General features: G+C 46.4%; 1 protein-coding gene across 1 annotated transcript; it reads right to left on the bottom strand.

The window, feature by feature from the left end:
- Nucleotides 1-6,967: 6,967 nt before the first annotated feature.
- Nucleotides 6,968-21,237, bottom strand: tmem158 (transmembrane protein 158). The gene is made up of 2 exons (XM_080215173.1): nucleotides 20,448-21,237; nucleotides 6,968-7,714 (listed from the first exon to the last, which is right to left on the bottom strand). Exon 1 carries the CDS (start codon nucleotides 21,131-21,133, stop codon nucleotides 20,450-20,452), a length of 684 nt encoding a protein of 227 aa, XP_080071299.1. The 5' UTR covers nucleotides 21,134-21,237; the 3' UTR covers nucleotides 6,968-7,714; nucleotides 20,448-20,449.
- Between the last annotated feature and the right edge of the window lie 4,427 nt (nucleotides 21,238-25,664).

The following is a 25,664-nucleotide window of genomic DNA, read 5'->3' as shown; positions in this document are numbered from 1 at the left end:
CTGGAAGCTGTAGGAACTCTAGACAGATATCAAAAGAGAAGATGGCATCCTTAATGGACCAAAGTTTGTTTTCTATTCATAACAGCACATTATCAAGAAAAATCCTGTCACAAGCTCGTGTGAAGTGAATATTTTGAACTGGAGCTGTTGTAATTATCTATAACAGCCTATAATTTCATGCATATTAAGGAAATGGAGAAAGTACAGCTCTATAAATGTCGAGGTCCTCGCTGATAATTGATTTTCTGTGATTTTTTTTTCCATGTGGAGAGGCAGGTGATTAGCAGATTTTAAAATTACCTTTCTCAGATAATTATGTAACTGTGGGTGTAACATGTTCCTTCATGTCGTTATGATGCATCAGCTCCTGCCAAGGGTATTCTCACATTGCCATAACAACAACTTGTCGCACGGTGGTTAGCATTGCCGCCTCACAGCTCCAGGGACCCGGGTTCGATTCCCGGCTTGGCTCACTGTCTGTGTGGAGTCTGCACGTTCTCCCTGTGTCCGCGTGGGTTTCCTCCGGGTGCTCCGGTTTCCTCCTGCCGTCCGAAAGACGTGCTGGTCAAGTGCATCGGCCATGCTAAATTCTCCCTCAGTGTACCAGAGTGTGGCGACTAGAGGGTTCTCACAGTAACTTCATTGCAGTGTTAATGTAAGCCTACTTGTGACAATAATAAATAAACTTAAAACTTTAAACTTGTACTTAGAAAGCACCTTTATTTAATGTAACCCAACAGCCCAAGGTACCTCACGGCAGCATTGCAATGCAAAATTAGACACCGGGCTAGATAAGCTGCGATTAGGTGGGATTGCCAAAAGCTTGGTCGCAGAGGTAAGTTTGTAGAAGTGTCCTAAAGGAAGAGAGAGAAGTGGAGAGCGGGATTTGAGGGCTCGGAGTTCAGACTGCTGAAGATGCAGTCACCAACTAAAATCCAGGATATGTAAGCAGCAAGAATTAGAGGAGGCACAGATTTCAGAGAGTTGTGGGGTTGGAGATTACAGAAATTGGGGGGGGTGGAGAGGGGTAGGCGGTTGTGCTGAGACCAGTGGGTAAATCCCTCATATTCAGCCACTATACGATTGTGGGCCCCACATCAGGAAGTGGGGAGCTGCTGAATGCAGCTCTATTATCCCCACCCTGCGAACCCCCCATCCCACCCTCACCCACCTGCGTCCCCAGATCCAACAAGGGCTCCTCACCGCATTACCGGCAGCAGCCACCACTCCTGGTGGCGCTGTCAGCAATGGAAAGCTGGCATCCTCTGACTTGCTTGGGGGAGGCTCTCGGCAGGTGAGATTCCTGCCCATGGGGGTCCTAAACCCCAGGGAAGGCCTGACACTGGCCAGTTAAACTTACTTCTGTTGGGCTGTACCCATCCATGCACCCCCCCTCCTCCCTGGGAGAGGCACAGTTCTCTCAACGGTCCTTCAAGCAGTGGGCAAGGCCCCCATTACCTGTATTAAATCCACCCCATGGTGCGAGTTAGGACATGGGCAACAGAGTTATGGGTAACCCCAAGTCTACAGAGAGTATAACGTGGACAAGCAGCCCGGAGTGAATTGTATCAGTTAAGTTTAGGGGTTGCAATGGCATAGAGTCATTGGGGTGAATGTTACCTCCCTGCCTGCCATGGGGATCGGAGTGGGAGAGGGACAGACCATGGAAAGGTCCATTGAATTCGGGTTTCGTTAGGACAGTGATAGATCCACCTAACTGACTATATTTAACAATCTTCTAAGAATTTTTTTTAATTTATTCATGGGACATGGGTGTCGCCAGCATTTATTGTCCATCCCAGTTGAGAATCAACCACATTGCTGTGGCTCTGGAGTTGCGTGTAGGCTAGACCAGGTAAGGACAGTAGATTTCCTTCCCTGAAGGGCATCAGTGAATCAGATGGGTTCTTCCAACAATGATTTCAGGGTCATCAGTAGATTCTTAATTCCAGATTTTTTTTATTGAATTCAAATTCCACCATCTGCCGTGGCGGGATTCGAACCCGGGTCCCCAGATACATTGGCTGAGTTTCTGGATTCACGATCTAGTGCTAATGCCACCAGGCCATCGCCTCCCCTAATGTCCTTCCAAGTAAATATCTCCATCAGCTATAGATAGAGTCAGCGAATGAGTTAGTAGTTCGTGAGACACACTTAAAGATGTGCCCCTATGGCCAGTGGAATTAAATACTTAAACAAGTTATCTTTCTAAGTTTAGTTGATAATCGACTCAAGCTGTTTGCTTTTTCCCAGCACTGACAATTTCACCTTATGGTTACAAATGTTGTGTGATCTAGGAGGGTGAATCTGTTTCCAAGACAACGGAGCCTTGTGAGATAAATTTAATGTTTCTCTCTCTCTAGTTGGGCTTAAGATTTATGTAACTTACAAGGAAAGATTCACAAAAAATGGTTCCCGGGATGAGGAACTTAAAATCGTAGAACTCCTACAGTGCAGAAGGAGGCCATTCGGCCCATCGAGCCTGCACCAACAACAATCCCACCCAGGCCCTATCCCCGTAACCCCACACATTTACCCCAGCTAGTCCCCAAACACTAAGGGTCAATTTTAGCACGGTCAATCAACTTACCCTGTACATCTTTGGAGTGTGGGAGGAAACCGGAGTATCTGGAGGAAATCCATGCAGACACGGTGAGAATGTGCAAAACTCCACATAGACAGTGATCTGAGGCCAGAATTGAACCTGGGTCCCTTGCGCTGTGAGGCAGCAATGCTAACCACTGTGCCACCATGCTGTAACTTCAGTTATGGAGATAGAGAAGTTGGGACTGTTGCCTTGGGGAAGCAAATATTGAGTGGAGATTTGATAGAGATGTTCAAAATCATGGGGGATTTGGATCAGAGCAGTAGGGAGAAATAGTTCCCTGGTGGAAGGATTGAGAGCCAGAAGGCACCAAGTTAAAGTAATTGGCAGAAGAAGCAATGGTGACCACCCTATAGTGCAGAAGGAGGCCATTCAGTCCATCGAATCTGCACCGACAACAATCCCATCCAAGCCCCTATCCCCATAATCCCATGTAGGGATAATTTAGCATGGCCAATCAACCTAACCCGCACATCTTTGGAGTGTAGGAAGCACCCCCGTGCAGATATGGGGGGAATGTGCAGACTCCACACAGGGACCCAGGTCCAATACCTGAGGGTGGAATTGAACACGGGTCCCTGGCACTGTGAGGCAGCAGCGTTAACCACTGTGCCACTATGCCACCCCCACCAGAAGGAAAAAAACTACTTGGCACCAGGATTTTTTGGGTAGGAATGCATTGCCTCCAAGTTGTGCTGCAGGTGCAATCGAGACATTCGAGAGGGAATTGGATTATTATCCGATAAGGAAGAATTTCAGGGTTACTCGGATAAGGTGGGGGGTGGGGGAGAAGAGTGGCAAATCTGAACTTCTAAGAGCCAGTGCAGTGAAGGGGAACTGTACGGTCTCCTGTGCTGTAACCATTGTGCAATTCTTGTGCAATGATTTTTGTCCTAACTGACTTTTCTTTGTATCCGATTTGAGAGGGGAAGGAGTTAACAGAACCAGAAAATTATTTCTTCGAGTGAGATAGAAGGCGAATGAGTGTAAATTATCCACTTTCAGTTGTTCTTGGAGAACAGGGGTGAACCTTGTACAGTGGAGGATTATACTTAAAGCAGGTTCGCCACGGAGTACAGAACCACGTCAATTTTGCCAAATGTTTTTTTGGGTCCGTACCATGTCCCTTTAAATTTTCCACTCGTATTTGCAATTCATTTTTGCAATCTGTTTTTGCGATAATTGAACTCCGAAAATACTTAAAAGCCCAAGAGATCATTTATAAAAGTTCCAAACCAATAACAAAGAATGCCTATAAAATGCTACTGCATTCCAGCGTCTATGGTTAATTAGGCCCCAGTTTTAGATGTTGATTTTTGAGATTAAACAGCATTCAAGCTTTATTGTTTCAGTATGCTTTCCTAGCCGTCTAGATTGGCGATTGCAGGTATCTCGGATCACTGTCTGGATGGTTGTGCTTGTGGGGTTGAACCTCACAAAACAAGAAACGTCCCAGTTTTGGGAAGCGAGAGTCAGTTTGTTTCCTGTTGGCAGCAAGATGCCACACCAGTCTCACCCAGTTGAGAAGCCAACTGGGGATAGGCTGCCAGCCTCGCAGGTGGTTGTCCATGGCTTGCGGACAAGGTTCAGAGGAGGGGATACGCGAGTTAGGTGCATTGGCCGTGCTAAATTGCCCCTTAGTGTCCTGGGATGGGTAGGTCAGAGGGATTAGCGGAGTAAATTTGTGGGGTTACGCTAGGGCCCAGGTGGGATTGTTGTTGGGACAGACTCGATGGGCTGAATAGCCTCTGTCTACACTTAGGATTTTATGATTCTAAGAATAGGGGTTTCACCCTTGGTGCCCTAAGCAATATTGACCCAGCAATCAACAGCTCAAGAAACACATCATCTGGTCATGATCACATTGCTGGTGTGGGATCTTGCTGTGTGCACATTGGCTGCTGTGTTTCCTACATTCCAACAGTAACCATTCTTAAAGGAGTTCTTCAGTGAAGTGCTTGGGATATCTGCTGGTTATGAAAAGTGCTATATCAATGCAAGGGAATTATAGGCCGGTTAGTTTAACGTCTGTTGTAGGTAAAATGTTAGAATCCGTCATCAAGGAGGAAATAGCGAGGCATCTTGAGGGGAATTGCTTGATAGAGCAGACGCAGCACAGTTTCGTTAAGGGGAAGTTGTGTCTGACAAATTTATTGGAGTTCTATGAGGATGTGTCTAGGGCGGTGGATAGAGGAGAGCCGGTGGATGTGGTCTTTCTTGATTTTCAGAAGGCGTTTGACAAGGTACCTCACAAGAGGTTATTGCAGAAGGTAAGGGGGCATGGAGTTGGGGGTAGGGCGTTAGCGTGGATAGAGGATTGGTTGTCAAATAGGAGGCAGAGAGTGGGGGTTAATGGGTGCTATTCGGATTGGCGGATGGTGACTAGTGGAGTGCCCCAGGGGTCGGTGCTGGGGCCTCAGCTATTTACCATTTATATAGATGATCTGGAGGAGGGAACCGAGTGTATGGTGTCGAAATTTGCTGATGACACCAAGATTGGTGGAACGGCAAATTGTGCGGAGGGTGTGGAGAGTCTGCAGAAGGATCTAGATAGGCTGGGCAAATGGGCCAGGAACTGGCAAATGGAATTTAATGTTGGCAAGTGCGAGGTGGTCCACTTTGGTAGGAAGGATTATTACTTACGTGGCGAAAAACTGCAGCAGGCGACGGTGCAGAGGGACCTTGGGGTCCTTGTGCATGAGTCGCAAAAGCCCAGCCTGCAGGTGCAGCAGGTGGTCAGGAAGGCTAATGGGATGCTGGCCTTCATAGCGAAGGGGATTGAATATAAAAGTAGGGAGGTCTTGCTGCGGCTGTGTAGGGCATTGGTGAGGCCGCAGCTGGAGTACTGTGTGCAGTTTTGGTCGCCGTACTTACGCAAGGATATTTTGGCCTTGGAGGGAGTGCAGAGGAGGTTTACTAGGCTGATACCGGAGTTGAGGGGGTTGAGCTATGAGGAGAGGCTGAATAAACTAGGCTTGTACTCGTTAGAGTTTAGAAGAATGAGGGGGGATCTCATTGAGACGTATAAGATGATGAATGGGATGGATAGGATAGAGGTGGAGAGACTCTTCCCGCTCAGAAAGGACAGTAGGACTAGGGGGCACAGCATCAAGATAAAGGGGGGGGGGGGGCGGTTTAGAACGGAGTTGAGGAGGAACTTCTTCACTCAAAGGGTGGTGAATCTCTGGAATTCTCTGCCCGTTGAAGTGGTGGAGGCTGCCTCGCTAAATATTTTTAAGACGCGGGTTGATGGGTTTTTGATAAGCGAGGGGATTAAGGGTTATGGGGAGAGGGCGGGAATGTGGAACTGAGACACGACAGATCAGCCATGATCTTATTGAATGGCGGGGCAGGCTCGAAGGGCTAGATGGCCTACTCCTGCTCCTATTTCTTATGTTCTTATGTTCTTAAGTCATCTTCTAACATTGTCTACAGTGCTATATTACCTGCTGTGTTTTTTTCCAGGAAGAACCTATGGTTTAGGTAACTCAGTTTGAAATTCTAGAAAATAAAATCCAATCCCAGGCATGAGCTATTATTCCAGTTCTCTTCCCGCACCTAGTGGTACACTAGATCAGATTTTCATCTGTTTCCATGGCTAGTAATTCCTGGAACAGGTCACTGGTCAGTTGCCAGGCTTATAGCTTGATGGGCGCCACTCCACATCGAGTGTGGCTGACCAGGACTGTCTCCCGCTTTTACCGCCAGCCATTGATGTGTTTGGAACAATTTGCAACCTCCTTGACTGTGTTACGGACACACCTTCCTCGGCCATCAGGTCCTGGGATAGGATTCAAAGCCGGAGCTTCTGGCTCAGAGGCAGGAATGCTACCCACTGCCCCACAACGTTAGTTATAATGGCTTCCAATTTTCATCATCAGGAATGATGATAACATCCAAACTCGATCTGTGATTCCCATCTCTTGTTTAAATCCATCAAATTGTGGATTTCACTTTGGTGAAAGAGTTAACTCTATCAATGATACAAAATTACGAGGGGTCCTGATTAAACACTCACCTCTCCTCACTGCAGCTGCTACAACAACCTGCCGATCATTGCTAATTTGCAGGATTTCTGTGCGTGCAGGTCTTGGGAAACGCATACTTTGCTCTTGTATTAAGAGAGAAAGGAGTGTGCTCCCTTGGTATAAACTCAGCTGGTCAATAGAGGCTAATGTACCTTTCCAAATCAGCAAACTGTTCATTCCCCCCTCAAGTAATCTGCTGATTTCATGGTCAAGTGCAGTCTCACAAGCACCAGTTTATAAACCATCAGCAACTTGCATTCATATAGCAACTTTTAAAGCAATATAAATCACCCCAGGCTCTTCATGGGAACATTATAAAACAAACCAAGCCACATAAGGAGATATTTGATTTATTATTGTCGCATGTTTTGGGACACAGTGAAAAGTATTGTTTCTTGCATGTTACGCAGACAGAGCATACTGTTCACAGAATACATAGGGGAGAGGGAAAGGAGAGGGTGCAGAATGTAGTGTTACAGTCATAGCTAGGGTGTAGAGAAAGATCAGCTTAATATAGGGTAGGTCCATTCAAAAGTCTGATGGCCGCAGGGAAGAAGCTGTTCTTGAGTCAGTTGGTACATGATCTCAGACTTTTGTATCTTTTTCCCGAAGGAAGAAGGTGGAAGAGAGAATGTCCGGGGTGCGCGGAGTCCTTAATTATGCTGGCTGCTTTGCCGAGGCAGTGCGAAATGTAGGCAGAATCAAAGGAAGGGAATCTGGCACCTGGTTAGAAAGATAGGTTTTGAGCAGTGTTTTGAAGTTGAGAGGAGGTGGTTTAGGGAGAAAATTCCAGAGCTTCAGTTCAAGGCAACAGGTGGCATGGCTGCCAATGGTACAGCGATTAAAATTGGAGATACTCAAGATTCAAGGATGCCAGGCTGTGGGTTTGGAGGAGATTCTTTTTTACCACATTCTTTCACAGGATGTGAGCATCTTTGGCTAGACCAGCATTTGTTGTCTATACCCGATTTCCTTTGAACTGTAGTTGAGAGTCAACCACACTGCCGTGGCTCTGGAGTCACATGTAGGCCAGATGGGTAAAGGTGGCAGATTTCCTCCCCGAAGGACGTTAGTGATCAAGCTTACAGAGATAGGGAGGAGATAGGGCAATGGATGGATTTGGAAACAAAAGAGAAAAGTTTAAAATCAAGATGTTACATGCAAACCTTAAAACAATACATGGAAATACATGGAGAAGGTACAACATGAAACTAGGTCAATCAGATACCAAAATGGGGGAGGCAGTGGTGTAGTGGTACTGTCACTCGACTAGTAATCCAGAGACTGAGAGCAATGGTCTGCGGACCCTGGTTCGAATCCCAGCATGGTAGATGGCGAAATTTGAATAAAAATCTGACATTTATTTTAAAATGTCTATTGATGACCATGAAGCCATTCTTGTAAAAACCCATCTGGTTCACTGATGTCCTTCAGGGAAGGAAATCTGCTGCCCTTACCTGGTCTGGCCTACATGTGACTCCACAGCCACAGCAATGTGGATTAAGATGCCCCCTCAAGGGTAATTAGGAATGGGTAATAAATGCTGGCCCAGCCAGTGACACCCTCAACCCGTGAAGGAATTTTTAAAACATTAAACCATGTTACCATTTCCCCTCTGGACATGAACACATTTACCAGTTCCGATTCCCTTCTATCCCTTTACATTCGTCTACCTATCCAACAGTAATAACAGCTTGCATTTATATAGCACCTTTAACCATAGAAAGCCTACAATGGAGAAAGAGGCCATTTGGCCCATCGAGTCTGCATTGACTCTCTGAAAGAGTATCTCACCCAGGCCCTCCACTCCACCCTCTCCCTGTAATCCCATGCATTGATCATGGCCAGTGCACCTAACCTCCACATCTTTGGACTGTGGGAGGAAACTGGAGCACCCGGGGGAAACCCACGCAGACACGGGGAGTATGTGCAGTCTCCACACAGACAGTGACCCGAGGCCGGGATTGAACCTGGGTTTCTGACGCTGTGGGAAAGCAGAGCTAACCACTGTGCCACAGACGGGATGAAGTAAGTCCTCAGTTGCAATTTAGCAAATATGGAAGCCAATTTGCAGACAGCAAACTCCCACATACAGAAATGGGTTAATCAGGCTGGGCGGGGGTATGGGGGGGGGGAGGATGTGGAGGACGGGGGGTGGGATGTGGAGGACGGGGGGGGGGGAGGTGCAAATCTGTTTATGTGATATTGATTGATGGATAAACATTGGCCAGGGCAGTGGGAGTAACTCCCCTTCTCTGCTCTGAAATAGTGCTCCACGTGAGCAGACAAAGTGTCAGTTTAAGATTTCATCCGAAAGACAGCACCTCTGGCAGTACAGGACTCCTCCAGTACCCCACTGAAATCTCACTCACAATAACTGTGCTTAAGTCACAGGAGTGGGACTTGAACTCACTTGAACCCCCCTGACTCAGATGCAAGAACGCCACCCACTGAACCGCAACAGCAGTGATCCTGATTGGCTCTGTTTTCCAGTATTAAACTGAGTAGTACATTGACGGCAAGGAACTACAAAAGGTGGTGAATGTAGCCCAGTCCATCAGGCAAACCAGCCTCCCATCCATTGACTCTGTCTACACTTCCTGCTGCCATGGCGAAGCAGCCAGCATAATTAAGGATCCTACACACCCCGGATACTCTCTCTTCCACCTTCTTCCTTTGGGAAAAAGATACAAAAGTCTGAGGTCACGTACCATCTGATTCAAGAACAGCATCTTCCCTGCTGCTGTCAGACTTTTGAATGGACCTATATTCCGTTAAGTTGATCTCTCTCTACACCCTAGCTATGACTGTAACACTACATTCTGCACCCTCTCTTTTCCTTCTCTGTGAACGGTATGCTTTGTCTGTGTAGCGTGCAAGGAACAATACCTTTCACTGTATACTAATACAATAATAAATCAAATCTAACATTGGCCAGTAGGTGGTCTTGTGGCGCAGTGGGTAGCATCCTTGGCTCTGGGTTCAAATCCCACTCCAGGACTTTAAAAAATTAGCAGTAGGGAAGAAGCTGTTCTTGAGTCGTTTGGTTTGTGACCTCAGACTTTAATATCTATTTCCCGAAGGAAGAAGGTGAAAGAGAGAATGTCCGGGGTGCGTGGGGTTCTTAATTATGCTGGCTGCTTTGCCGAGGCAACGGGAAGTGTAGACAGAGTCAATGGATGGGAGGCTGGTTTGCCTGATGGCAAGGGGAGGTGTGTTCATAATCCAAACAGGTTGATTATCAGTCGACACACATCAAAGGCAGGCGGTAAGAGTAGGAGAGATTCCTGGTCAGCCATGAAATAGAAAGAAATTGAAGCCTCCACCATCATTATCCATAGCTCCAGACCACAACATCTGTGTTGTGGAGCACGCTACCATAGCAACGGGGACTCCCTGTGTGAACTGTAACATTATCAACACCACTACTTTGGCCAACGTGACTTATTGAACCGTCTCCAAACCCACTGAACTGGAGTGGAAGCGAATCACCCTCGATCCTGAGGAGTTGCCTGAGGAAGAGAACCCTCTGGCACCCATCATCCTCGACAAAGATCTCGAGCACCTTGCGAATTCCCTGCCGGGTTTTGGGATGTTTTCCTGTCGCTTTGTTCGCCCGTAACTAACTTCGTTCATCCTGCTCAGAGCAACTCTCATCTCCCTCTCAGCCACTGTAGGATTCATTTCCTCCCCGGTGCCCTCCTGAGCTAAACATTTTATTCTGTGAGGAAAAACAATTTCTTTTGCAGCCTCGGTTTTACTGCACAAACGAAGCATTCTGGATTTAATTGCCATCAGCAATTGCAGCAGACACAATTAGCACCTTGTCAATTCTGCCGCAGATTCACAAGTGTATTTGCCACTTAGGTAACAACCCTTTGAAGCTGCAATATATGTGAGCAGTGCTTCTATTAACCCTTATCTTACTCTACATAAAAGGCTCACCCACTGTAATGTAAAGTAAGCAGCTCATATCTTTTCTATATTCATTTCAATCTACTAGGTCCCTCAGGATTTAGACTTCCCCTGCTCCCTCTGTGATATTTTGTGCTTTTCTGAGCTAGGTTTCTGCTCCTCCCCAAGATTCCACCAACACTTGGAAGTCAGTGTTTTGCTGGCGTTGAACTGACGCTCATAGAATCATAGAATTCCTATAGTGCTGAAGGAGGCCATTCGGCCCATCAAGTCTGCACCAATCACAATCCCACCCAAGCCCTATCTCCATAACTGCGTGTATTTACCCTAGCTAGCCCCTCCTGACACTAAGGGGGCTTCAAGGATTATTTTGCTAACAGTGATTAGCATTGCGGTCTCACAACACCAGGGAACCCAGGTTCTATTCCTGGCTTGGGTCACTGTCTGTGCGGAGTTTGCACGTTCTCCCCATGTCTGCATGGGTTTCCTCCGTTTGCTACAAATAAACCTGTTGGACTTCAACCTGGTGTCATGAGACTTCTTACTGGGTTTCCTCCCACAGTCCAAAAGAGACGAGATAATGTTTATTATAACATTCATTCACCAACATCTTCAGATGGCAAAGTCTCCAAAAATTTCTACATTTCAAATCAGTGGATGATCGATTGCGGCCTCCTCCGATGGTCCCCGGCATCAGCGATGTCCGTCTTCAGCCAATTCGATTCACTCCAGGTGAAGACTAAAGCCACTGGATACTGCAAAGGCTTTGGGCCCTGACAACATCCAGCCTGTAATACTGAAGACTTGGGCTCCAGAACCAGCCGTGCTCCTGGCCAGGCTGTTCCAGTAGAGTTACAATGCTGGCATCTACCTGGCAATGTGGAAAATTGCCCAGATATGACCTGTTGACAAGAACCAGGACAAATCCAACCCAGCCCAATTACCAACCCGTCAGTCTACTCTCAGTCATCAGCAAAGTGATGGAAGGTGTTGTTTACAGTGCCAGCAAGCAGCAATGACCTGCTCGATGACACCCAATTCCGCCGGGGTCTCTCAGCTCCTGACCTCATTGCAGCTTGGTCCAAACACGGACAAAAGAGCTGAATGCCAGATGTGAGGTCCCCTTATTAATCAAGAACCTATCTATCTCTGTCTTAAATACACTCAGTGACCTGACCTCCACAGCCTTCTGTGGCAAAGAGTTCCACAGATTCACCCTCTCTGACTGAAGAAATTCCTCCTCATCTCAGTTTTGAGGTTGTGTCCTCTGGTTCTAGTTTTTCTTACTAGTGGAAACATCCTCTCCATATCCACTCTATCCAGGCCTCACAGTATCCTGTAAGTTTCAATACAATCTGCCCTCATCCTTCTAAACTCCAATGAGTACAGATCCAGAGTCCTCAATCGTTCCTCATATGACAAGCTCTTCATTCCAGGGATCAGGGTGAAAGCTCTCTGCTGGTTGAAGTCATACCTGACACAAAGGAAGATGGTGTTGGTTATTTTCTCTTGTAATTTTAATAATGCTCCAAGAATTAGTTTTCATTCTGTTTAATGATGCTGAGAAAACAAGAGTTGTAAGACCCTGCTCTAAGTGTGATGAAAGGTATTATTTGTCTCCTTAATGCTGTGAATCTGAAGATATCGTTGGGATTTTTTAAAAGTTGCACTTGGTTATTTGTTTAACCTGTCCCCTGATGATGTGGATAAACCCTGCGATCTGGATCAGCTACGTAGGAATATGTTTGGGCAGGAAAAAAACAATCTGGGATAGACTTGATGGGTCGAACGGCCAACTTCTGTGTGTTCAAATCATTCTAGGATTCCATGAAGGCCAATCACCTCAGTCCCAGGACAATGTCATAGGAGTTCCTCCGGGTAGTGTCCGGGGCCTAATCATCTCCAGCTACTTCATCAATAACCTTCACTCCATCATAAAGACAGATATGGGGAAATGTTTGCTAATGTTTGCATATCACTCAATTCCTGAGATGCTGAAGCAGTCTGTACCCGCGTGCAGTGAGACCTGACAACATGTGCAGCACCATGGCACAGCGGTTAGCACTGCTGCCTCACAGTGTCGGGGACCCAGGTTCGATTCCCGGCTCGGGTCACTCTCTGTGCAGAGTTCGCACATTCTCCCCATGTCTGTGTGGGTTTCCACTGGGTATTGTGGTTTCCTCTCACAGTCCAAAGACGTGTGGGTTAGATAGATTGACCATGCTAAATTCCCCCTTAGTGTCAGGGGGACTAGCTAGGGTAAATGCATGAGGCTATGGGGATAGAACCTGGGAGGGATTGTGGTCAGTACAGACTCAATGAGCCAAATGGCCTCCTTCTGCACTGTAGGGATTCAATGATTCAGGCTTGGGATGTTAGGTGACAAATAACAATCACGTAACACAAGTACCAAGCAATGATCATCTCCAAGAAAGAATCCAACTATCTTCCCTTGATACGCCATGCTAAATTCTCCTCCAGCGTACCTGAACAGGTGCCAAAATGTGGCGACTAAGGGATTTTCACAGTAACTTCATTGCATTGTTAATGTAAGCCTACTTGTGACTAACAAATATAACTTTAACTTTTAACATAATCATCACTAAATCTCCCAATATCAACATCCTGAGAGTTGCCATTGACCAGAAAGTAAACTGGACCAGATGAAAGAGAAAGTTGGAAACTGGAAATTCTGCGGTAAGTAACTCACCTCCTGACTCCCCAGAGCCTGTCCGCCATCTACACAGCAAGTCAGGAGTGTGATAGAATACTCTCCATTTGACTGGAGGAGTGCAGCTCCGTCTAGAAGCTCGATACCAGCCAAAGGCAAAGCAGCCCACTTGATTGGCACCCCATCCATCACCTTAAACATTCGCTCTCTCCACAGTGACAGCTGATGCACTGCAGTAACTCACAGTGTCTTGCAAACTTGCAACCTCCTCCACTTAAAAAGACAAGGGCAGCTAAGACATGGTGACATGACTACCTGGAAGCAACCCCACTCCCCCATGTCACTCACCAACTTGACTTGGAGCTATATCACTGTTCCTTCTCTATTGTAGGATCTAAATCTTGGAACTCAATCTCTAACAGCACTGTGGGTGCACCTATGTCATGTAGGCTGTAGTGGTTGATGAAGATGACTCACAACCACCTTCTCAGTGGCAATTAGGGATAGGCAACAAGAAATGCTCACACCTCATAAGGATATAATGAGCGGCACGGTGGCACAGTGGTTAGCACTGCTACCCCACAGCGCTAGGGACCCAGGTTTGATTCTGGCCTTGGATGACTATCTGGGTGGAGTTTGCACATTCTCCCCATGTCTGCTTGGGTTTCGTCCAGGTGCTCTGGTTTCCTCTCACAGTCCAAAGATGTGCGGGTTAGGTGGATTGGCCATGCTAAATTGACCCTAGTGTCAGGGGGATTAGCAGGGTAAATATGTGGGGTTACGGGAATAGGGCTTGGGTGGGATTGTGGTTAGAATCGATGGGCCAAATGGCCTCCTTCTGCACTGTAGAATTCTATGATTCAGTGAATCATTCCACAATCTTGCTCTCACTTCGACCGTTAATTGTCAATTTCCCAATTTCCTTCCCCGAAACCAATCCATAACAGGACAGATTTCCTCTATCCTTAAAATTTCCTTTGTTAATGAAGTCTCCATCTCTGCAACTCTATGTTTAATCCACACCTTTCACTGAGTCAGAGAAAGTTATAGTAACAAGAGGCGGTGGTACCAGTTCTTTGAACACGCTGTTGTGTCTAGTCCCACATCCCTGCTGTTTATCCATAACCCTGTGTAATAACTCAGGAAGCCTGACTGGAAAGGAACAGTGTTTAAGTAGTCACTATTCTGTGGCACACATATATAGATTCAAACCAGCACAATAGATCCATTGGCCCTTCCTGGTATCTAGCTTATAAAGAGCTCAGGTGATGAGTTCCACTTGAGCAGGCTATTACCGGGGGAACTCATATTCAATGAACCCTACTGGGAGATCACTTAGAGAGAGATTCCCCATGGAAACCTGTAAACTCCTCATTCTCAAGCCTCTGTCCAACTCTTTAAAACGATTCATGGATTCAGCTTCCAGCTTCTTCTCTGATCGAACATTTCAGATTCCCACAACTCTGAATGAATTCTCCTCATCGCCCCCGTGCTAATTGACCCGCTCATTAGGGGAACAATGCTTCTCTACCGACACCATCAAAACGGGGCTCACTTGGTGAGCTGGCAAACACACAGATCAGATTAATGCCAACAGCGCAGGGTTCAATTCCCATTCTAGCTGAGGTCACAGAGTCGGGCAACATGAAAACAGGCCCTTCGGCCCAACACGTCCATGCTGCCCTTGTTTTTACCATTAAGCTAGTCCCAATTACCCACATTTGGCCCATATCTCTCTATATCTTACCCATGTAACTCTGCAAATGCTTTTAAAAGACAAAATTGTACTCACCTCTATGACTGCCTTTAGCAGCTCGTTCTAGACATTCACCACTCTCTGTGTGAAAAAATTGCCCCTCTGGGCCCTTTTGTACCTCTCCCCTCATCTTAACCCTATGCCCTCGAGTTTTAGACTCCCCTACCTTTGGGAAAAGATGTTGACTGTCTACATTATCTATACTCATTATTTTATAGACCTCTACAAGATCACCTCTCAGTCTCCTACGCTCCAGGGAAAAAAGTCCCAGTCTATCCAGCCTCGCTTTATACCTCAAAACCCAGGGACTGTCTTCTCCTCAGTTAAACAAGGTCCTGGAACTTTGTTGGTTGGTGAACAATGCCAAAGACCTGCCTCTAGCTAGAGACCTGAGGAAGATGTCCCACACTAACGAACCCTCTCATCATATTGAAACACCTCTCATCATATTGAAAGACATGAGGTCATCTCTTAACAACCTCTATTTCACACAGAACAGCCTGAGCTTCTCTAATTAACATGGAGTGAGTCGCTATCTCTGACCCACAAGCTCCGGTTCCAATCCCAGTTCAGGACCCAATGACCAAGAAAGATGTGCTCATTGTGTATCAGATTAGTATCCTTCCAATACACACCCATGGCAGGCGGTAACAGTAAGAGGGCATGGGTAACCATGAACTTCCATATGTCGGTTCACGGTTATGCTTGGCAAGGTAGTTTATTTATTAGTGTCACAAGTAGGCTTACATTAACACTGCAGTGAAGTTACTGTGAAACTTCCAAGTTGCCACACTCTGGCACCTGTTCAGGTACATTGAGGGAGAATTCAGCATGGCCAGTGCACCCTAACCTCCACGTCTTTTTGGATGTGGGTGGAAATCGGAGCATCTGGAGGAAACCCACGCAGACACGGGAGAACGTGCAAACTCCACACAGGCAGTGACCCAAGCCGCGAATCGAACCCGGGGCTTTAACATTATCGGCCTTTTAAAATCTGGAACAGTCCAGGGGATCTCCATCCAGTAGCAATGACGTCAGCAGGTCAACAACCAGATTAAAGTGTCCTTTGTAGCATTAGCGAGAAGTCTGACATTACACAAATGTGAAATTAACTTTTTAGGGCCAGGGAAGGCGGTTAGCAGTAATGGGGATGGTTAATAGTCCATTAAAAACTAACATTCAGCCAAGATTGTCTGTCTTTCATGGGAATCTGGGCATCGCTGGCCAGACCAGCATTTATTGACGATTCTCAGTTGAGAAGGTGATGGTAACCTGTCATCTTGAACTGTTACAGTCCATGTGGTGAAGGTATACCCACAGTGCTGTGAGGGAGGGACTTCCAAGATTTTGACCCAGTGAAGAAACGATGATATATTTCCAAATCAGGATGATGAATGACTTGGAAGGGATCCTCCAGGTAGTGGTGTTTCCATGTGTCTTTTGCCCTTGTCTTTCTAGACGGGAGCAATGATGGGTTTGGAAGGTGCTGTCTAAGGAACATTGGTGAGTTGCTGCAGTGCATGTTGTGGATGGTACACACTGCTCCAATGGTGACGTAGGGAGTGAATGTTTATGGGTGAATGGAATGTCAGTCAAGTGGACTATTTTGTCCTCGACGGTGTCGAGCTTCTTGAGTGTTTTTGGAGCCACCCACATCCAGACAGGTGGAGAATATTCCATTAGTCTCCAGATTTATGCCTTGCAGATGTGGACAGGCTTTGGAAAGTCAGGAGGTGAGTTACTCTCCACAGAATTCCAGCCTCTGACCTCTGGCCATTTGGCCCATTGAGCCTGCACCAACAACAACTCCACATGGCCAATCCACCTAACCTCTATATCTTTGGACAGTGGGAGGAAACCAGAGCACCTGGAGGAAACCCACGCAAACATGGGGAGAACGTGCAAACTCCCCATAGATAGTGACCCAAGGCTGGAATTGAACCCAAGTCCCTGAAGCTGTGGGGCAGTAGTGCTAACCACAATTCCACCGTGCTGCCCTCAGAAACAATGGCACCCAACATTGGACTCAAATCCACAACCTGAGATTAAGGGTCCCTTATTCTATTGACTGAGCTAGCTGGACAATATATGGCTGGTCTAATTCAGTTTCAATGGTAACTCCCAGGATATAAATTCTTCAAGTGAGTCCAACAGCTCAAGATTGGAAGTTTCCATCTATTCGATTGATTTCCACTGATTGCCATCGATAAGGGACCTCAGCACTGCATCCTATGGAGAAACATAGAAACCCTACAGTACACAAAGAAGCCATTTGGCCCATCGAGTCTGCACCGACCACAATCCCACCCAGGCCTCACCCCCACATCCCTACATATTTACCCACTAATCCCTCTAACCTACGCATTTCAGGACACTAAGGGCAATTTTTAGCACAGCCAATCAACCTAACCCGCACATTTTTGGACTGTGGGAGGAAAGCGGAGCACCCAAAGCAAACCCACACAGACACGAGGAGAATGTGCAAACTCCACACAGCCAGTGACCCGAGACATAGAATCTCTGACAATAACTCCTGGACTTCTGCGTTACACTGCGCATGTGTGGACTCCCAAGTCAAAGATCTTTGAAACAATTAACTCTGCTTCTCTCTCCACAGATGCTCGCAAACCTGTTGAGTGTTTCCAAAATTTGCTGTTTTCAAATCATATTTCCAGCACCTACCCAGTATTTGGCTTCAGCAGAATGCAAAAACAGGCTCTCTCTCTTTGTATCTCACTGGGAATTTTAATCATGTGAAGGTCCTTTCAAATACAAAGGAATTCCACCAGTTAAAGCAAATTTACCCCCAGCACAAGCCATCCCTCATGCAGCTGGGCAGCTTGTTGTGACAGGCTGTTAGGGTTAACTGTCTCTGGATGGTCTCCACCAATGCTGCTGGGCAGATTCTTCAGATGGAGCAACCAGACAGCAATCATATTTCTCACTTAAGACTGGGTTCCTAAGCACCAGTCACCCTGCAGATACTGTAACTTCTCTGTATAACTCCAAACAATGAGTCTCAGGACTCTCTGTCTCAAGGATCAAAGCTAAGCCTGGCTCCAGCCTCCTTTCTAAGTCAAGGATAAGAACAGTGGTTTAATTCAACACCCCTCAACCTCCTCCATCCACCCACCATCCCACATTGCCTCACCTAGTCCCACTCCTTGCATAAATCTGAGATGCACAGGCCAACTCATTCAATGATACCGCACAGAGCAAAGCCATTCAGCCCGTCATTACTCTGCCAGCACTTTGACTATCCACCTCATCCCACTCCTCTGCCCTTTCCCCATAGTCGATGCTATAGTTAAGAAAGCCCACCAATTCCTCTACTTTCTCAAAATGCTAAGGAAATTTGGCATGTCCGCTACAACTCCCACCAATTTTTAAAGATGCACCATAGAAAGCATTCTTTCCAGATGTATCACAGCTTGGTATGGCTCCTACTCCATCGAAGACCGTAAGAAACTACAAAGGGTTGTGAACGTAGCCCAATCCATCACACCCATCCACTGATTCCGTCTACACTTCCCACTGCCTCAGAAAAGCAGCCAACATAATTAAGGATCCAACGCACCCCGGACATTCTCTCTTCCACCTTCTTTTGTCAGGAAAAAGATACAAAAGTCTGAGGTTACATACCAACTGACTCAAGAACCGCTTCTTCTCTGCTACTGTCAGACTTTTGAATGGACCTACGTTGCATTAAATTGATCTTTCTCTACATCCTAGCCATGATGTAACAGTACATTCTGCACCCTTTCCTTCTTTATGAATGGTATGCTTTGTCTGTAAGAAACAATATTTTTCACTGTATTCCAATACATATGAAACAATAAATCAAATCAAATCAACTCTATCTGGCTTCAAGTATGTGTCCAATATCTTGTCGAAAGTATTGGTCGAGTCTATTCTCACTGCCCTCACAGGCAGCACATTTCAGACCATAATTACTAGCTGAGTAAAAGAGAAAAAACTCCTCATCTCGCTTTTCTTTTATTTATTAGTTTCACAAGCAGGCTTACATTAACACTGCAATGGAGTTGCTGTGAAAATTCCCTAGCCATCACACTCAGGTGCCTGTTCGGCTACAATGAGGGAGAATTTAACATGGCCACTGCACCTAACCAGCACATCTTTCAGACTGTGGGAGGAAACCGGAGCACCCGGTTGAAACCCACGCAGTCACGGGGAGAATGTGCAAACTCCACACAGACAGTGGCCCAAGCCAGGAATCGAACCCAGGTTTCTGATGCTATGAGGCAGCAGTGCTTACCTCTGTGCCACCGTGCCATCTTGCAGCTGCCCTGCTGAGATCTGCCAGCTCATTGCAATACAGAGCCCAGGGCTGAATTCTGGACGTTTTATGGCCTCACACTTATGCTGGGTTGCAGGAGGGAGGCCCCCAGGTATGGAAAGAAATCGGTAAAACTGGGGAAATCCATCAACCTCCACAGATTCACTAAAGACAAACAAAACACACTTGTGACAGCACTAAGATTCACTCGTTCAGATAACAAACAGCAGGAAATGAGAGACAGGGCAATAATTCACGCAGTGCTGTGTTTTAAAATACTTTATCAAAAAAAATGCAGAATATCATACATTTAAATTTATACAAACTTCAAAAGCCCCGCCCAAATTAGCTCAATTTCCAACTTTCAGTGGAACTCTTTCCAGGATTAAATTGGGAGAGCGACTGTTAACCATTTGTTCAAATTAAGAGAGATAAATGTTTGTATTTATTTTAAAGAAAGAACTTGATTTTGTTTTGCAAACACAAATTAATTGAAAGCTTTCAGAATAAAATTCACGGTCTGCCGAAACTCTTCCATTGTGGCAAATGGTACCTTAACCTGGTCTTACCAGAATCAAACCATTTTGATACAGTAATCATGCTATTGTGGCAATCACCCTGTGACGGAAATGTTGGCGCAAGGAAATGATCAACTGTGAAGGACAGACAAGTACTTTATTCATCCGTGGAGGGTGGAAAGGAAAGGGAGGAAAATATCATCAGCATCATGTATCTCCCACTCCTCTGCCCACACCAAAGAGAAGCCAAGGGATAGAACCCAACATCACGTGAATAATTCATTTATTTCCTGTATCCTCCAGAAAATAAACATGTTCTCCATTCTCCCCAATGACCCCAGCACCCTTCAGTCACACAGCAGTCAAGCTTGCAAATCTAACTGTGGCTCCAAGAAACACGAGGCAAGGCTGCTACCTGTCTAGGAGCAAAGGTTGGGTGCAGGAAACCTTCGACTGGATCCTTTGACCGAACAGTTGTCCTTTGGAGTCCAGTGTCACAGATGGTTGCCAACATGGCCAAGGTTTCTGGAGCTGGGGGAGGCTTTGCAGGTTTGCATTGGGTGACACCCCTCCCCCCCCACTTCGATGCCCAAGGTGCAGCACCCACAACTCCCCCCCCCCCACCCCACCCAAGCCAGTACCCTCCACTCCCAGTACCTTCAGCCTCTCCTCTGCTCCATGCCATTGGGTAGAAAGCCCGCTATGATGGGCACCGGCCAGATGAGTGCGGCCACACTCCAGATGATGATAACGATGGTCATGAAGCAAGCCACCAGGGTGGACTCGATGGGCTTGCGGTTGAGCCTCCAGCCCTTGTCCCACCTCAGCTCCTCCAGGTTGAAGTCCAGGCAGCAGAAGTTGACCCGCTGGCCCTGCGGGGGTGGCGTCCTCCTCTTGCCCCTCTGGCTGGACCGCCTGCGCTGGGGGGCAGCCCCACAGCCCACACACAGCTTGAACTCCTGCTGGCCGCCACCCACCCCCACATGGTCAATGGTCACAGGGGGGAAGACCCGGGTGAAAGCCGCCGAGAAGAAGGACCTGGCGTTACTGTTGGTGGTGAAGAGCAAGACATCGCAGTTGAAGCCCAGGGAGCGCTCCCAGCGAGCCAGCAGCGAGGTGGCCACCAGCCTCAGCACCGTGATGTTGCAGCGGTTAGAGGGGGCTGCGAGACCCCCAGCTTCAGCCCCGGCAGCCGGCGAGTCAGCATCCAGGTCCAGGGGGGCCACCAGGGAGAAGTTGAGAGAAGTGCTGTTGGGCTGGAAGTAGAAGTCTTCCCCGCTCCAGGCACGAAAGGGAGGGAGGCTGGCGAGCAGCAACAGAGTCAGGAGTTGGCTAGTTAGCATGGCACTCTGTCTGGGCACTGCATGATAGCAGGAATGAGCAAATAGCACACTAGCAAACAGGAGATCCCCTTCTCTCTCTCCCTCTGTGTGTGTGCAGTGCTGCACATGAACTCCAGCGGCTGCAATAACTACACCAACCTTCTCCTTTTATTCCTTTAACCCTCACCGAGCTGCTCTTAAAGCAGGGATTGAAACAAAAAAAATACATTTTTTTAAAATTGTCATTGCTGCAAAACTCATTTCTTCCCCCAATTTCCCTTTTGTTTTAGTGGGACTGCAAAAAAAAATTCTTTGGATTAATCACACAGTTTAGAATTAATCACCCAGTCTAATCTTTGTGCAGTTTTTTTTGAAGTGCCTCTCCCCTGCTGCCTAATTTTAGTTCTTTCCATTTTCTACAAAGATCCGCAAACATTTTTTCCACTGGAAACTTCAGATTTATAAAAATAAAAGCAAAATTACTGCGGATGCTGGAATCTGAAACCAAAAGAGAAAATGCTGGAAAATCTCAACACCCAGAACTACTGAGATTTTCCAACATTTTCTCTTTTAACTTTAGATCTATGTCGTGTTCCAGGTGCTAAAAGTTTTTGGGATTGGGATGGTTAAAATTTCTTAAAAATTATCTTAATGATTTGATTTTAAAAGCATAGAATGAGAGTAAAAGATAGAATTGTTGATGATATATTTATATTTGTTATAACACTGATGACTTTTTTGTCTCCCATCTCATATCCTCAACCCAGTTTATGCTTGCCTCTTTGAAAAGATTATTCATGAACATTTATGTCTCACAGTTAAGTATTTGCTTGAATGGATACATTTGATGCAGTTTTAGGGTGCTTTAAAATAAAGGCTTGCATTTATCTAGCACCTCTTGTGCCCACTTTACAGCCAAGGAAGTACTTTTTGAAATGTCGGAGATGTCAGAACCAATTCACACACAGCAAGCCCCCGTGAACAGTAATGTGATAATTGACCAGGAGGTGGAGATGCCAGCGTTGGACTGGGGAGGGCACAGTAAGGAGTGTCACAACACCAGGTTAAAGTCCAACAGGTTTATTTGGAATCATGAGCTTTCGGAGCGCTGCTCCTTCATCAGGTGAGTGCAGGTTAGTTCACAAACACAGCTTATGTAGACAAAGACACCTTTGCAAGATAGTCCAATCTGTAATTATCTTGTAATTGTGTCTTTGTCTATATATGCCGAGTTTGTGAACTAATTTCCACTCGCCTGATGGAGGAGCAGTGCCCGAAAGGCTCATAACCTGTTGGATTTTAACCTGGTTTTGTGAGTCTTCTTAGTATAATTGACAAGATAATAGGGGCAACTTTCCAACCTTGTTGTGCCTGGCGCAGATCGGGGGTTAGGCAGGGGGACACATTGGGAGGGCCCCGATGCCTGCTACTCGTATTGGGGATGGGGTGGGGGAACATGCTGCCAATGGGTGGGTGATCCTCATGTCAGTTGTAGGGCTGAGGGGGGAAGGTGGGCAAGAGGGGGCCTCCCAGAGCATTGTGAGATCGGGACGCCCTTATGAAATGGTGCCCAAACACTGTAAAGCTGGACCGACAGACATGTTTAGGCCGCACTTCCCCCCAGCGTCAGCACACAGTTCACCACTCCAAAAAGTGTGGAACGATTGCACTCTGGAGCGCACCTGAGAGGCCAGCTCAAATCGCTGTGGTATTCTTGTCATTATGACACAGTTCTTTTTGGGGAAAATTCAATTTGATTTTATTTGATTTAATTTTGAATTGATTTGATTTATTATTGTCACGTGTATTAGTATACAATGAAAGGTATTGTTTCTTGCACAGTAGACAGACAAAACATCCCGTTCATAGAGAAGGAAAGGGGAGAGTGTAGAATGTAGTGTTACAGTCATAGTAGAGGAAGATTAACTTAATGTGAGGTAGGTCCATTCAAAAGTCTGATGGCAGCAGGAAAAAGCTGTTCTTGACTTGGTACGTGACTTCAGACTTGTGTATCTTTTTCCCGATGGAAAAAGGTGGAAGAGAGTATGTCTGGGGTGTGTGGAGTCCTTAATTATGCCGGCTGCTTTGCTGAGGCAGCAGGAAGTGTAGACAGAGTCAATGGATGGGAGGCTGGTTTGCATGATGAACATTCATGATCTTTTGTGGTTTCTTGTGGTCTTGGGCAGAACAGGAGCCATACCGAGCTGTGATACAACCAAAAAGAATGCTTTCTATGGTGTACTTGTAAAAGTTGGTGGGAGTTGTAGCTGACATGCTAAATTGCCTTGGTTTTCTGAGAAAGTAGAGGCATTGGTGGATTTTCTTAACTATAGTGTCGGCATGGGGTGATCAGGACAGGTTGGTGGTGATCTGGACACCTAAAATCTTGAAGCTCTCAACCATTTCTACTTTGTCTCCGTTGATGTTGACAGGGGCATGTTCTCCTCTGCACTTTCTGAAGTCGATGACAATCTCCTTCATTTTGTTGACATTGAGGAAGAGATTATTGTTGCCGCACCAGTTCACCAGATTCTCTATCTCATTCCTGCACTCTGTCTCATCATTGTTTGAGATCTGATCCACTATGGTGGTGTCATCAGCAAACTTGAAAGGCGAGTTGGAGGGGAATTTGGCCAAACAATCATAGGTGTATAAGGAGTATAGTAGGGGGTGAGAACACATCCTTGTGGGGCACCAGCATTGAGGATGAACATGGAGGAGGTGTTGTTGCCTATCCTTACTGATTGTAGTCTGTGAGTTAGGAAGTTTAGGATCCAGTTGCAGAGGGAGGAGCCAAGACCCAGGCCACGGAGTTTGGAGATGAGTTTTGTAGGAATAATGTTATTGAAGGCTGAGCTGTAGTCAATAAATAGGAGTTTGACATAGGTGTCCTTGTTACCTAGGTGTTCCAGGGTTGAGTGCAGGGCCAGGAAGATGGCATCAGCTGTGGACCTCTTGCAATGGTAGGCAAACTGTAGTAGATCCAGGTAGTCCGGGAGGCTGGAACTGATTCATGCCACGACTAACGTTTTGAAGCACTTCATAATGATGGATGTCAGAGCCACCAGACGATAGTCATTAAGGCACACTACTTGGCCAATTCTGCCCAATGTGTTTTTGTGATCTCAAGTGGGGATATTGGCCAGAACACTTTTTTCTTCAAGATACAGCCCGGTGGCGCGGTGGTTAGCACTGCTGCCTCACAGCTCCAGGGTTTGGGTCACTGGGTGGAGTTTGCACATTCTGCCTGTGTCTGCGTGGGTTTTCTCCCACGCTCCAGAGCTGTGCAGGTTAGGTGGATTGGCCATGGTAAATGCGCAATATTGCGGGGATGGTGTGGGTGCCCTTTCTGAGAGTCGATGCAGATCCGATGGACCGAATGGCTGCCTTGTGCACTGTGGGGATTCTATCAAGCTCCATTGTTCGGTCCAAGCTCTGAGATCACTGGAAACAACGTTTTCTCTGTGTAGCGCACAAGAAACAATACTTTTCGCTGCGTCCCAAAACATGTGACAATAATAAATCAAATCAAATTTTGACTTAATTGTTTCCTTTCAGCCACAGTGTCCCACCAGTGAGTTATCAGCCTATCTCATTTGTAATTAATTTATTGATCATTTGATTAATTAAAGGGGTTATAAAGAAGGGGTACTGGGGCACTGGGTTCATTGGTAGGTAGGAGGCAGAAACATGTAATGCTGCATTCTGTGAATACACCAACCATCTGAAACAAGGACTTCTGTCTTGATTCATTCACTCTCTGGCTTGCTTTCCAACTAACTGTTGATGTCACTGGGCTGGAGGTTTCTCTGCAATGGGAGCTGGTGCGGATGCTGTTAAAGCGAGCAATTTACTGCATAAAGTTCTCCGTGGCTGCTGGCAGTGATGCCCAGGAAATTAATTGCCTCTTCTGGGAGACAATGCAGAAGGGATGACAACCCTTCACTGGTGAATCATGTGATTCCATCCTCTTCAACGTGGCAAAGCCAAATTAACCTGAATGCAGTCTGTACAGGTCTGTTCACCCTATTATAGAAAGGATGTTATTAAACTAGAAAGAGTGCAGAAAAGATCTACTAGGATGCTACCAGGACTTGATGGATTGAGTTATAAGGAAAGGCTGGATAGACTGGGACTTTTTTCCCTGGAGTGTAGCAGGGTTAGGGGTGATCTTATAGACGTCTATAAAATAATAAGGGGCACAGAAAAGGTAGATAGTCAACATCTTTTCCCAAAGGTAGGGGAGTCTAAAATTAGAAGGTATACATTTAAGGTGAGAGGGAAGAGTCACAAAAGGGTCCAGAGGGGCAATTTTTTCACTCAGAGGGTGGTGAGTGTCTGAAACGAGCTGCCAGAGGTAATAGCAGAGGCAGGTACAATTTTGTCTTTTAAAAAGCACTTAGACAGTTCCATGAGTAAGGTGGCTATCGAGAGATATGGGCCAAACATGACCAATTGGGACTAGCTCAGTGGTAAAAACTGGGTGGCAGGGACAAGTTGGGCTGAAGGGTCTGTTTCCATGCTGTAAACCTCTATGAGTCAGTAAAACTGA

The sequence above is a fragment of the Carcharhinus amblyrhynchos genome, chromosome 2 (assembly GCF_965287045.1).
Source record: "Carcharhinus amblyrhynchos chromosome 2, sCarAmb.v2.hapA, whole genome shotgun sequence".
Lineage (NCBI taxonomy): Eukaryota > Metazoa > Chordata > Chondrichthyes > Carcharhiniformes > Carcharhinidae > Carcharhinus > Carcharhinus amblyrhynchos.
This window is presented reverse-complemented; position numbering and strand designations above follow the sequence as displayed.